This window comes from Myotis lucifugus, unplaced genomic scaffold, assembly GCF_000147115.1.
Source record: "Myotis lucifugus unplaced genomic scaffold, Myoluc2.0 scaffold_54, whole genome shotgun sequence".
Taxonomy (NCBI): Eukaryota; Metazoa; Chordata; class Mammalia; order Chiroptera; family Vespertilionidae; genus Myotis; species Myotis lucifugus.
Genome location: NW_005871102.1, coordinates 477,833 through 491,697, shown reverse-complemented (window position 1 = coordinate 491,697; position 13,865 = coordinate 477,833). Strand labels below are relative to the sequence as shown.

General features: G+C 37.3%; 1 protein-coding gene across 8 annotated transcripts in view; it reads right to left on the bottom strand.

Moving 5' to 3' along the window:
- SUCO (SUN domain containing ossification factor) overlaps window positions 1–13,865 on the bottom strand; it is a 53,244-nt gene extending 39,379 nt beyond the window's left edge. For 4 of the 8 annotated variants that reach the window (XM_006088907.3, XM_006088911.3, XM_006088910.3 and 1 more), the window contains exons 1-3: window positions 13,538–13,817; window positions 3,007–3,121; window positions 1,776–1,892 (exon numbers count right to left, since the gene is read on the bottom strand). In XM_006088907.3, the coding sequence (XP_006088969.1) occupies window positions 1,776–1,892; window positions 3,007–3,121; window positions 13,538–13,599 (294 nt within the window). In that variant the 5' untranslated portion in view covers window positions 13,600–13,817. Of the gene's footprint in view, window positions 1–1,775; window positions 1,893–3,006; window positions 3,122–13,537 lie in introns of all 8 variants that reach the window. The other 4 variants (XM_023753938.1, XM_023753939.1, XM_006088909.2 and 1 more) reach the window with 3 other exon arrangements.

Here is a 13,865-nt window from a genome sequence, read left to right as displayed (position 1 = left end):
TAAAGATACAAATTATGAACAACAAATATGCATCTATCAACAAATGAATCTAAGAATCAAGTGAATAAATAACCTGATGTACAGAATGAACTGGTGATTATAATAGAATCAGGGACATAGAAAGGGAATGGACTGACTATTCTTGGGGGGAAAAGGGGTGTGGGAGATGCGGGGAGAGACTGGACAAAAATCGTGCACCTATGGATGAACACAGTGGGTGGGGAGTGAGGGCGGAGGGTGGGGTGGGAGCTGGAAGGAGGGGAGTTATGGGGGGGAAAAAGAGGAACAAATGTAATAATCTGAACAATAAAGATTTAATAAAAAAATAAATAAATAAATAAATAAAGACTATATTTATATTCTCTTGATCTTCATATTCCCAGTACCTACCATGCAGTAGACATTTAATGCTTACTAAATGAACATCAAGTGAGAGGTACGCATGCTCAGTTCAGAGAAAAGAGACTATGGACTAGAAAAACTAGGACCCTGAAGAAAAGGAGGGCCAGTATGTGAGCAGAAAGAAAATACAAGGCATAGTCAGAATAGAAAATGTGACCATTTGACAAATTATTAACACTGAAATGAAAAATTCACAATGGAATGCAAATCATTTGCACTTTATGCAAATTATAATATAGAAATTATAATTCCTTATCCTTAAGAACAAGGACTATTATTACATTGTTAACAAATATTGTATTATCATTTCAACATGTATTTAATGTAAAAATTTGAGGTATTTTGCACCCTTTTCTTTTACAAACTAAATCTGATGTACATTTTGTAATTATTGCAAATCTCAATTTGGACTAGCTGAATTTCCAGGGCTCAACAGTCACATGTAGCCAGTGGCCACAACATTGAACAGCACGGGTCTATAAGATATGCAATAAGCACTTCAAAGTGTTTGAGGAAGAATATGCCTGATGAAAAATTCTAGAAAATGAACAATGGTAGGACTGTTCAGGAAAGTCACATAATTAGAAGAGCTAGAGAGATCATTTTTCTCTTACTTTCAGGCACAAATCTTCGACAAATGTCTTCCAGAACCCAACAAAATGAAACTTACTACATCTCCTTAAATAACCCAATTAAGTCATAAAATAGCTCTACCTGAATTTAAAAAAGAGAATTCTCCCTCATTTTGAGCTGAAATTTATTTCTGTTAATATGTGAGATAATTTTTCCTAAGTCCTTCTTCCAGCTCAAATATCCCCAGTTCCTTCAGCCATGTCTGGTATTAAATGGTTTCCAGATGCTTCAGCATTCTGGTCAACTTACTTTCTGGTCTAGTTTTTAGTATCTTTCATAAAATCTGGGGTACAAAATGAAAAATAACATATGAGCGAAAAAAGGAAAACATTTTAACCTATTATTAATTCATATTCCACAAAAGCGATTAAACTTTGTTATCAAAATACTGTGTTCTACACACAAATACTTATTTTTTGTTGTCAGAAAAAAATTTCCTATCACCTGAAAATCTGGAGAAGATATATTATAGTGAGCCAAAATAAAACCTAAGAAGAAATGAGCACTTACACCCAAACTTTCACCACAGAGAAAATGGTCTCACTTACTATTCAATCAGTAATTGTGCATTTTCTCAAAAGCAGTAGTAGTCTTAGCAGGTGGATAGTTTTAAGGCCAGTTGAATAATACTTCAAAAAGAAAAAGTATCAATATCCAATACTGTAACCAAACAGAGATTTCCTATCTTATGAAGTAGTTAGAAAAGGCATATCATTAAAAGTCAAAGCAATATAACTTACTTGTACATCCACAACATAGTTATCTTTTAACTTATGTTCTTCTGGAGGAACAGGTAAGTTTGAACCCACTTTTCCTGATAATTCGGCACTGATAGGTATAGGTCCCTCTCGTTCATCCTATATTGCAACAAACAAAAAGGTTAACTGGTAAAAACTGTTTCACACAACAGTCCGGAAGTAATATTAAAGACCATCTCTTTCTATATTTTACAACCCAAACACTGTCTTGAAGGCATTTAACTCTAATAGCTTTTATCTGTTTACACGTTTATCATCTATCTTTCTGCACTCCCCTCCTTGCACTCCACCTAATATATACACTAAATGAGGTCACAAACCTCATTTGATTTCTTAATGAGCACTTCAATCATACCACCCCCTATGTGTTAGGCACATAGTAAATATTTAAAAATGAATAAATGTACAGTTCTTTGTGTCATCTCTTTTGACACTCATTTTCAAGTTAGGATTTCAGATACCTTTGTCTTTAAATCTATCTCCTAGAATACAAGTGAAACTTTTTATAGTCAATATAAATTCCTTCTGTATTTTAAAATAAGTACTTTAATTCTGCAGGTGGGAGTGGGGGGGGGAGACAAATCTAGTCAATACTCACTTTTTATCATTTAAAGTAATAAAATAATAAATTATTTAGAGACCATCAGGTTTCCTGAACTCCTTCTATTCATCCCACCCAATTATATGAAACAAACTACACAGTCACTGATTGCAGACTCCCCCTATAAACCTCACTTCTAATAGTTTTTAATTGATGAGAATGGGATTTCTTTAGAAATCCTGTAACTATTTAGTGCATTAAAAGTGAGCCACTAGTTTTTAGGTCTCTGAGTAGGTACTATCTTTCTCCCTCCTGTAGGACTATGGATGTCCCAACATTTGAGATATAAGCAATAAGAATCTATAATAATAATAAAAGCGTAATATGCTAGTTAGAGCGGATAGCCGAATGACCTTCAGGACGAAGCTGCGGGTACGAGGGCCAAGCCTCTTGCATGAATTTCATGCATCGGGCCTCTAGCAAATATATAAATATCTTGGAGATAGCTTAATTTCAGAATTACCCAAGTAATTCCTCAGATTATAGCAAGGGAAAATTACAAATCTCCACCACCAAAAATTATGTCATAGAATTGAAATTACTTTTATTCTGAGTATGTTGAGGAAGTCTTAGAAAGCTGACACACAGATTACATCATCAACTTTAAAGTACCTTTTTCTGGAATTGTACATCTTCATTTTCTAGCGCGCAACTGTCATCTTGAGAGTAATATGATGAAGCTGAAGCTGAAGAACTCTCTTTACAACACACATGCCAACTGGGAAGCCTGTGAAACATCCATTATCACCACCACAAAAAAAAAAAAAAGAAAAGGAAAAGATGTAAAAGGTGTTAAGCCAACATATTCTCTACTATGCGCTAGAATTTGGGTCAATAAACACAAGGATGGTTCCTATCTAATGCCCTTAAGAACTTAATTTAATGATGAAGACAAATGTACCTAAAACAACGATTTTTTTTAATTTAAAGCACTAGTAAAAAACATACTGTTATCAGCATTCCTATTAAGGGATTATTAATTTCATGAAGGTAAAACAGGAAAGACTTCACAAAAGGAGTATCTGATGATTATCCCAGAAGGAACAGGGCAAGCTGTCAAAGAGCTAACTAACCTCAGAAAGCACCAGATGCCTATGTTATTCTAAATTCTACCAAAAAATTAAGAACAAATAACTCTAAAGCTACCTATGCTATTTCAAAGCATATTGGGTTTATATGGGGAACATAGTAGGGACATCAAAAATTAACAGAAGTAGCACAAACAAATGAATACCACAGGTTAATACAGCTTATGAAATCATAAAGAAAACATTAAAGAAGAAAGTCTCTAGGAACACAGCAAAAAATAATATATCAATATTATGATCAAGCAGATATTCAGAAGTCGTTCAATATAATAAAATCTATTTATTTAGTTTTGCCATGCAAAACAGCAAGGAAAAATACGAATATCTCCACAGGCACTTAAAAACATCTGATAAACTTACACATCCCACAAGTCAATAAAATAAGTAGATAGTTAACATGGGAAATATATATGCATAATACACAAGCTTAAAAGCCAGTACCACATTTAGTGAAGAAACCTAAAAATACCCTTATTTAGATCTGAAACAAGACAAGAATGTACATTATCACTATTATTACATATATGAGGATAAAAGATATATTAAGAGACCACACATGTATTCATCTATTTTAATGAGAAAAACTTGTTATTTACCTATAATTTCCACAAACTCTTTTAGGTATAGTCTTAACACTAGAATTTTTAAAAATACTACAAGTACAGAAGGAATGAAAACACTGAATAAAGTAAATGCCTAGATTCAAGAGGCATATTTTAAGAACTTCAATCTTTTCTTAAATCTTATTGCTTTCATTTTAAAAAGTACATTTCTAGATTGTCAAGGGCGGGGGCAAAAAAGGACACATATGTAATACCCTTTGTAATACTTTAAGCAATAAAAAAAAAAAGAAAAAAAAAGTACATTTCTATATAGTTTTTTTCTTGAAGGAAGGTTTTCAACTTGAATGTGTAGTGACTGAAGTTTTCTTGTAGTGACAACCTAGAATCTAATATTGCCAGACATTCTGATGTTTTAAAGGATACGTTACAACTATGTTTCTAAAAATAATCATTAAGGTTTAAATGTTAGGATAGAAGGGGGTATCAATTAGTTCTTACCAAAGGGAACAGGAGAAAGACTCAGGAAATTTTTTCTTGAGAATATAGCAACTAAATTAAGCCTTGAAGTGCCAAGGAAGACTTCATTGAGAGAAAACAATTTTTAATGTGAAAGTGATTGCTGGAACACCATTTTTTTAATGACATCAATGCCTCAGAATGATAGCATTTTACATTTGCCTAACAGAAATACTGAATTAGCTGTCTTCAACAATTACTTTCTATAATCTTATCAAGTAAATCTTGCAATAATAAATTTCAGGACATGTTAATGTGCAATAAAGAATATGTTGATATGCAAATAAGCCAATAATTGTCAGGTAGGAGGCAAAACTAAACTGGAGTCTATCAAACTTTCAAACGAGTTAAAATTGTTTCCCTCTGAGTTATATAGAAGAAACTATATAAGCACTTAAGGCTACCTTAGTAGGTACCAGATATTATGTTACATACAGAGCCTTGTTGGGCATAATTTTCAACTCATTAAAAATATAAGTAAAGTTATATTGACAAAACATTAAAAAGTAGCAATTTTGCCCTAACTGGTTTGGCTCAGTGGATAGAGCATCACCTGAAGGCTGAAGGATCCCGGGTTAGATTCCGGTCAAGGGCAAATGCCTGGGTTGTGGGCTCAATCCCCAATAAGGGGCATGCAGGAGGCACGCCCATCAATGATTCTTTCTCATCACTGATGTTTCTATCTCTTTCTCCCTCTCCTTTCCTCTCTGAAATCAATAAAAACATATTTCTTAAAAGTATCAATTTTAATTAAATAGACAAAATTTAAGTTAATTGAGAAAACATTGTCACTAAGAGAGAAATGTATTATCTATTGGTAAAAAGATATAATGATTATAAATACATATGCACCTAACAAAATCACAAAATATGCAAAATTACTGATAGCTAACGGTGGAAAGAAAATAGTAAAAAATTATGGTTGCCTATTTTAAATTACACCTTACAAAATAATAGATGGATAAAACCTAAGGAAACATGAGATTTGTATTATATATAGGCAACAAGCTTGACCAAATATATAGAACTTTACAACAAATTCAAATTAACATTCTTTTCAAACACTATATGAAATATTTCCCAAATAATGACCATCTACTAAAGCTTCAAAAGAAGACTCAAATTCCAAAGATCAAAATCTAATAAACTATACTCTCCGAGCACATTGCAACAAAATTTGAAACAGAAAGATAGCTAACAACATTCTAAGCCTGGCGAAAGAATTATGCAGCAGAATAATCCTTCATTTAGAGGAAACAATAAGGAACATTATGAAATATTACAGCGGAAGACTTACAGGTCAAAATTGGTGGGATACAGATAAAAGAATTGGAAAACTATGCTTTTGAAGGCCATTGAAGACAAACACTGAAAATGACAAAAGACACTGTAAATTCAAAGGAACAAGGAAGGCTAAAAACGACAGAAATCGCTGAAATAGAGAAAAAAAGGCAAAGAAAATTAAGAAAACCAAAAGTTGGTCCTTTGAAGAAAATATTAAAAAGACAAACTCTGGCAAAACCAATTAAGGAGAGTTGAGGATGTGAATTAAACTATGGTATAAAAACATGAAAGAACTACAGACAAAACAAATTGTTTTAAATTATAAAATATTACAAACTATATATACCAATATATTTTACAACTTAGAAAAAAATGTTTCTAGAAAAGTAGCAAAATTGGCACAAAGTATACAAAAATTGGAATAAACTAATAATTAAAGAAATGTGAGTGGCTTAACCAACCAACACCTTATAAAGAGAAGGAGGAAATCCCAACCCAGGCTTTTTAAAAATATATATATTTTTATTGATTTCGGAGAGGAAGGGAGACAGAGAGAGATAGAAATATCAATGATGATAGAGAATCACTGATTGGCTGCCTCCTGCATACCCCCTACTGGGGATCAAGCCTGCAATCCAGGCATGTGCCCTTGACTGGAATCGAACTCAGGAACCTTCAGTCCGCAGGCCAATACTCTATCCACTGAGCCAAACTGGCTAGGGCTATTTGGAAATAATTTCAAACTTTCAAAAGAATTGCCAGTATAGTACAAAGAACATCCATAAACTCTTTATCCATTATCAACCTATTGTTAACATTTTACCCATTTGTTCCACCATTTGCCATTTGCTTATGGCATGCACCCTTGCTCTCCCTCCCTCTCTTCCTTTCTCCATGTAATTTATTTCTAAGTATATGAGTATGTATTTCCACAGAATGAGGATATTCTCTTACATAAACATAGTACAGTTATCAACTTCAGTAAATGTTACACTGACACAATGCTTTATCATCTGTATGCAGTTTTGTCTCTTAGCACAATAATGTCCTTATAGCATCCCCACCCACCACCTCAAGTACAAATTGAGTCTTGTCCAGCATTTGTCACCAGCCTTCTTTAATCTGGAATAGTTCGTGGCCTTTATCTTATGTAGCACTGACATTTTTTAAGAACACAGTCCTTTTATTTTTAAACTAGAGGCCCAGTGCATGAAATTTGTGCCCTGGGGGAGGGGGTCCCTCAGCCTGGCCTGGACCCTCTTGAAGTCCGGGAGCCCTTGGGGGACGTCCAACTGATGGCTTAGGCCTGCTCCCTGTGGTCAGTGCGCGTCATAGCGACCGGATGTTCTGCTGTTTGGTTAATTTGCATATTAGCCTTTTATTATATAGGATAATATAATCCGTATTTGAGGTTTATCTGATGTTTCCTCATGACCAGATTCAGGTTATATATTCCTAGCCAGAATCCTTCATAAGTGATCTGTGTCTTTCTCCAGGTAATACATCCAGAAGAAGCATACAATATCCATCTGTTTCAGCACGTGCAATTCCACTGTTAAGTGGAATGAGAAATAAAAACAGTCCATAAAAAGCCTTGTACAAAAAGATCCACAGTAGCTTTTACTCCTAATAGACAAAAACTCGAAGCAGCTGAGATGTCCAATAACAGGAGAATAAACACACTGCAGTATATTCATACAATGTACTACTACTTGCAATGTACTACTACTTGCAAATTATTGATGAATGAAACAACAAGGATAAGTCTTGGAAACTTTACCCTGCATGAAAGAACCCAGATATAAAAACAAATACTGTGTAATTCCATTTAGATGAAATTCCAGAATTAGCAAAACTAATCCATGGTAATAGATTATGTTTTGGGGGATTTGCTAGAAAGGGACATGAGAGAACATTCTGGGGTAATAGAAATGTTCTATATCTTGATGGGGTGTGGGCTACACAGATGCATGCATTTGTCAAAACTGACCCAACTATGTATAGTTAATATATGTAGATTTCACTATGTGTAAATTATTTCAATTTAAAAATATAACAAAAAAGTCAGTATTTTTCTCCCCAGTAATAACAACTTGGGAGATATACTATTAGTAATAATAAAAGTATAAAATAATTTAGAAATTAACCTAAGTAATACCACCATTTATAACTTTGGTAACAATCATAAAATGAAGAGATAAATAAATGAAGACTTAGTATTAAAACAGATGGAATGCTGGTGACAGCAATGTAAAGACAGTAATTCTCTCCAAAGTAATTCATCACTCAAATATAAGTCCTATCAAAATACCTGAAGGGTCCTATTGTTCTAAATACAATATTGAAAAAAAGTGACCCAAGAATAACCATATTAACCAGAAAGCTTAAAGGTAACTAGTTCACCTTGCCAGATGATTAAATTTGTTACAAAACCACTCTAATTAGACTACAGAACTGGGATAGCAAAAGACAGGCAACTGGAACAGAATACTCCCAACAGCATTCCTTGGCATGAAGTCTCTCTTTAGAAACAACCTACACACAGTGCTCAATAAATACTCATGGAGTGTATCAATGACATGAGGCCTTCCTGAAGGCATCTGCTAGAACTCATTTTAATGATGATTCTACTAACTAAATCAAGTAAAAAAAAAAAAGTGCTTAGTGGGAAAAGTAGGAAAAAAGAATGAGAGCAATAGTATTAGCATTTATGTAAATTCTAAAACCCATAAACAAAATATTACTTTGGAAGGAAACACACATCTAAATAAATACATGAAGGTTGATTGGAAAATGCATTGAATATATTCCAGGGTAAGTGCCTAAAATGGGGATAAACAGTAGTGAAACTATCACTCCTATCACCAGGATTAAAAGATAAAAGAGTAATGATATAAAGTGGAACAGAGATGAGGACCTGTGCGAAAAGTGGCATAAACTGAGGATGGCCAGCCCAATCATAAGCATCTGATGTCTCCAGAAGAAAAAAGTTTTTTAATCTGTCAAGACTTTTATATTAAAGTATTAACTCAATTTTTACAAATAAAGAAACTAAAGCTCAGAAGTTAACTTGCCCAAAGTCACTCAACTTGTGACTGCAAACCTACATCACTTTCCACAGCCAATGATCTTTCAGTATTACTGCATTTCATACTTAATATTCTTGAGTCAGCGGGTGAACAAAAAGAAAGGTGAGGAAATAACATGGATCCATTCACTCAGGAAGTGATGACATTAGTCAAGCTAGTTAGTGTAACATAAACTATCACAAAGGAGGAGCAGCATTTGCCGCATGATGTAGATAGCAACAAGTGTTAATAAGCATGACACTTTGCAGTATACTGCCTGGAGTATGGACTTCAAAGTCAAGCTACTCAAGTGTAATCCCAAGTCCCTTGTTTATAAGTTGTATGTTCTTAGAAAAATGATAAAACAGGTGTGCCTCAATACCAATACTGTAAAATGGTGTTATTAGGAGGAAAATGAAATAATGCACGTGCTATTCTTAGCCTGGCATAGAATATGCCCTCAAATCTTTGCTGTTATCAACTGTTGGCCTTTCTATCTTCTCTCACTTATCAAATTGGTATGGCTGTGGCACAATTTACCATTTTTTATTTCTCTGCTGCATGTGGCACCTTAGACCACTGCCACTTGAAACCCTCTCCTTGGTTTGTCAAATGACACACTTCTGCCCATCTCTCTGATTCTCGGTGTCCTTTGATAAGCTGCTTCTACTCACCATTAAATTCTGGTGCCACCAGCGTTCTTTTCTCAGTCTCCCTTTTATCTCTCTATAAGTATATCTTGGGAAATTTCAGCTATTTTTATGGTTTTGGGCTGATGGCTGCCAAGATGTGTATCTTTAGCTCTTAGCATCTTCTCCTAACAAGTCTGTTCCTTAAAACCCTCCAATGATACCCTATATTAATGCTGAGAATAAATTAAGCATATTTAAAAGTTGAATCTCTCCTTCCTTCATTGACCAAGACATGTAAAGTAAAACAAAATTAAATCCAAACTTGAATACAGTCTATTCCTTTTCCAAACATCCTCTTCCTACATCCTAGCTCTCACCAGGTGGTACTGCTATCCACCCAGTCCTCAAGTTAGAAACCTGAAAAACATCCATGCTACTCCTCTTTTACCATCTCGTTTATTTTACCTCAAATGTATGTAATCCATTTCTTCCTCCCTGTTATGACTGCTTTAGTTCAACCCCTCATCTCTTACCCAGAGTAACCCCTAACAGAGCTCCCCAATTCCTACCTTGTTACCTCTGCAATTCAACCCTTCATACCACTCCAAAAACCTAATACTAAAATGCCTCAGGATACCATTCCCCTGCTGAAGACCTTTTATAGACTCTACATGACAAAATTCAAGCTTCCCTGCATGCTTTTAAAAATCTCTAAAATTCTTCTACTACCCAAGTCTTCATCTTCCATAATTCCTGCCACTCCCTGCCTCCCACTTTATGCTTCAGGGATACAGAATTGCTTGTGTGTTCCTAGAACACATACCATGTTTCCAAGCTCTGGCTCATGCTGTTCCCTCTCCCAACAATGTCCTGCCTCTGCTCTCACTCCCCACCATCCAAAACCTGATGAAATTCTTATCATTCTTTTTTCTGGGGCAGAAAGTAGTTAGTTAGAAACTAGGAGACTCTCCCGATTTCCAAGAGCTGGGTTTGTGGCCCTCCTCTAAATTCCCACAGCCCTTTGGCATCTCTCTAGCTGAGCACTTACTACAACTGGGAACTGAAATGAACTGTTTATATTTCTGTTTCTCATATAACACCGGGCACATCTAGGGCAGAGAACCTACTGCCCTGATCTCAGCACAGTGATCTACTGAGCTCTTCCTCTGGCTATGTGTTGAAACAGCCTTTGATAAGAGCTTAAAAAAGGGAGAGCCTTGTAATCAGTGACTTCACGGTAAAAGAAAGAACTGAACTGGGAATGAGGAATTGCTTCTTAAACATACTAATTAAGTACAAATCTAACCCCTAGTACAAAAACATAGTGTCAGCATTCAATTAGGGCAGTGTGGTAAAGTAAGGCCCTCTCCACAGCCCCCCTCCAAAAAAAAAAAAAAAAAAAAGGCATTTCGGGAAAGACACCTACATGAAACACAGAGGTGGGAAAGTACAGTGAAAATTATGGTTTGGTTTTTTAACATTACTGCCTGGAAATTTTAAAAAATGAACAGAAATTCTATTAAGTACTGAGAGACTTGTGGGAAATGGGTAATAAAAAATTATAATGGAATAATTTATGAATGACAAAGATGACAAAATTGGCTACTAAGAGGAGCTTATCAACTCTTCTACAAACCTTTTATCTAATTCTGCAATGGCTTTAGGTACCTATGTGGATTAAGGGGAAATGGAGATGTTGGGAAATAACTAAAGCAAAAGTTAGACCTCTAGTTGGGTCAGTGCTGTAATTTCAATATTTTAATTTCCCAAGGAAGAAGGGTTTCAAAAGATACAGCACGCCCTTTGCCAATCACCGTCATGCATCCATCCTCTTCCCCAATCTCATCACCATCTTATCAAAAAAATTCCAAGTCTAAATATCCTATTTTAATGTCTTTTAATGGCTTCAGTAAAGAATCATTAAAATGTCTCTAAATTTGGCAGTCCAAACAAATCTCAAGTCATACTAACCCAAATGTTTCTTAAGCTCAAGTTCCATAAACTTTTCACTCTTTACTTAAACCCTCAACATCCATTTTTCACAGTGGGAATCAACGAACTTTACAGAACTTTACGACTTCTATTTTCAGTACTAGGCTAACTGATTCGCCCCCCCCCTCCCCCAAGCAGGTCATAATATCCTCATTATTGCTAACAAATAAAGTTGAGAAATCATATTGAGGTTAGCTAAGTAAAAGATAGCTAGAAATTATACAAAGTAATAGAAGCGTGGTTAATTTAAATCCACCAATGATTTTAAGAACCACATTATAATAAATTATAAATTGTTTTCATCTCTACCATCCAATTAAATTTTTTTAAAATCATGTTTAAGGGCACAAACTTGCAACTAGTACATAAGTAATTCCTGGAGATCTAAAACACAGTACAGTGAATACAGACAGCAATACTGTATGACAATCATCAAACTTATTTTATTCCAACAACACACACACAAAAGATGATCATGTGACATGACAGAGATGCTATCACTACAATGGCAATCATATTGCAATATATAAATATCAAATATACATGCTGTACAACTTAAGTTTAAACAATGTTATGTGTCCAATATACTTCAAATGTTTAAAGAAATTCACAGATAAAGGTGCATTTTAGATTTGAATGGAAAGTGTAACCTGTTTGTCCCTATGAGCCATTTCTGAAAGTGCTAATGAAAAATAGCATGGTCTAAAGATGGGTAAGATCAAGGAGAAAGAGGACAGAAAAGATGTCATCTACAACTAAGCAGCCCCCAGAAGGAGGTGGATATGAATGCAAGGTTTTGGTATCTCATTTACACATTTAAATTTAAAACGGAGTAAATGGACTCACATGCACTTCTTGGTACCCAACATAATACTAAAAGGTGGGGTAGGGGGAGAAGACATTGGTCTTATTAAGAGGATATGGAATGAAAGACAAGAGGCAAAACGTCTTTTGCTCTAAACCATCTACCAACCTTCCTATCAAAATTCCTCTGCCAGGCAAGTGTTTTCTTTCCCTCTTATTTATGTACCATCTTATGTGAGGAAGAACTCAACAACTCCAGTGTCTTTGGAATTTATTAAGCCAGCCCTAAAAATAATACTCTTGGTCTTTTTGCAGACATAAGCTACACCAGAAACTTAGTGTATCTGAATTTTCATTAACAGCAAACCACTTTGAATGAAGAAGCACCTTTTTAAGTCAGCAAGCGTCACACACCTCTCAAGAAACTCCCAAGTACCCTGATAGCCATCCTTTGGCCGGCAAGCTCTCTGCTCTTCAAAAAGGAAAAAGAAAAACCCAAACGTGCCAGGAATGGACACACTCCACAAACTTTAGAGACAAGGCAGTCTTCCCGCCCTCAAAAATACAGGGCCCGTCCCCCCAGGACTAAGGGACATGCCCCCTGCCCCTAAGGCGCGCTCTCCTCTACGCCCGTGGCTGCCCACCACCTTCCCCTTAAATGAGAAAGTGCTTCCATGGCGCCCCCCAAAGTTTCCAAGAGCAGCAGCCCCAGCCGCACTGGAGCCCAAAGGCTGCGAGAAGGGGCCGGAACCGCAGCGTGTCCATTCCAATCCCCCTCGGAGCCCCTCGCGTGTTTTTTTAAAAATCGCACGTCGGGAGCGTGTCCCCGCCGACACGCTCGATGCCCCGACGGCTCTGGGACAGACAGAGGCTGGCAGTGAACTCAGCGACTAACGAGCACCCATCCCCGCGCCGCCCCAACACCCTCCGCCCCCCAGGGGCAGGGGCACCGAGCCCAGAGGCTCGCAGGGGGCCCCCTCACCCCAGGAAACCCTCCTCCCCCACTGTCTGTAAAATTCCAAAACACACCCAGAAAATCTCCGCCGGCGGGAGGGTCGCTAAACAATCAGCGGGTCGCTTCCCAGGGACCTCGGAGACCCGCACCCAGAAACTCGAGATGATGTGGGGGTGTGACCCGGGCTGCGCCCCTCCTCCCCCGCCCCCCGGGAAAATCCCGCGCGGTCGAGGCGACTCACCAGACCAGGGAACACAGAGAGAGGCAAGAGACCAGGGCCAAGGCCCGCCGGTACTTCTTCATCTTCTCCTCCTTCTTCCCCCGGCCAGAAGGCGGCACATCCTCCCTGCAGCCGCCACTGCCGAGGCCAAGATGGAGGAGCCGGAGCGCGAGGATGGGAGCGCGAGTCCGAAGGGCTGCGGCGCCGGGGGAGCGGCTCCTCGGCGGCCCGCGTGCCGGCCGCCCTCACCCAGGGGCCCGCGGGGGCGCTTCACAGGACTCCGGGCTCTGCTGCCGCTGCTGCCGCGGCCGCCAGCTCGTCGCGCCCGCCTCCTCCAGCCGCCGCCGCC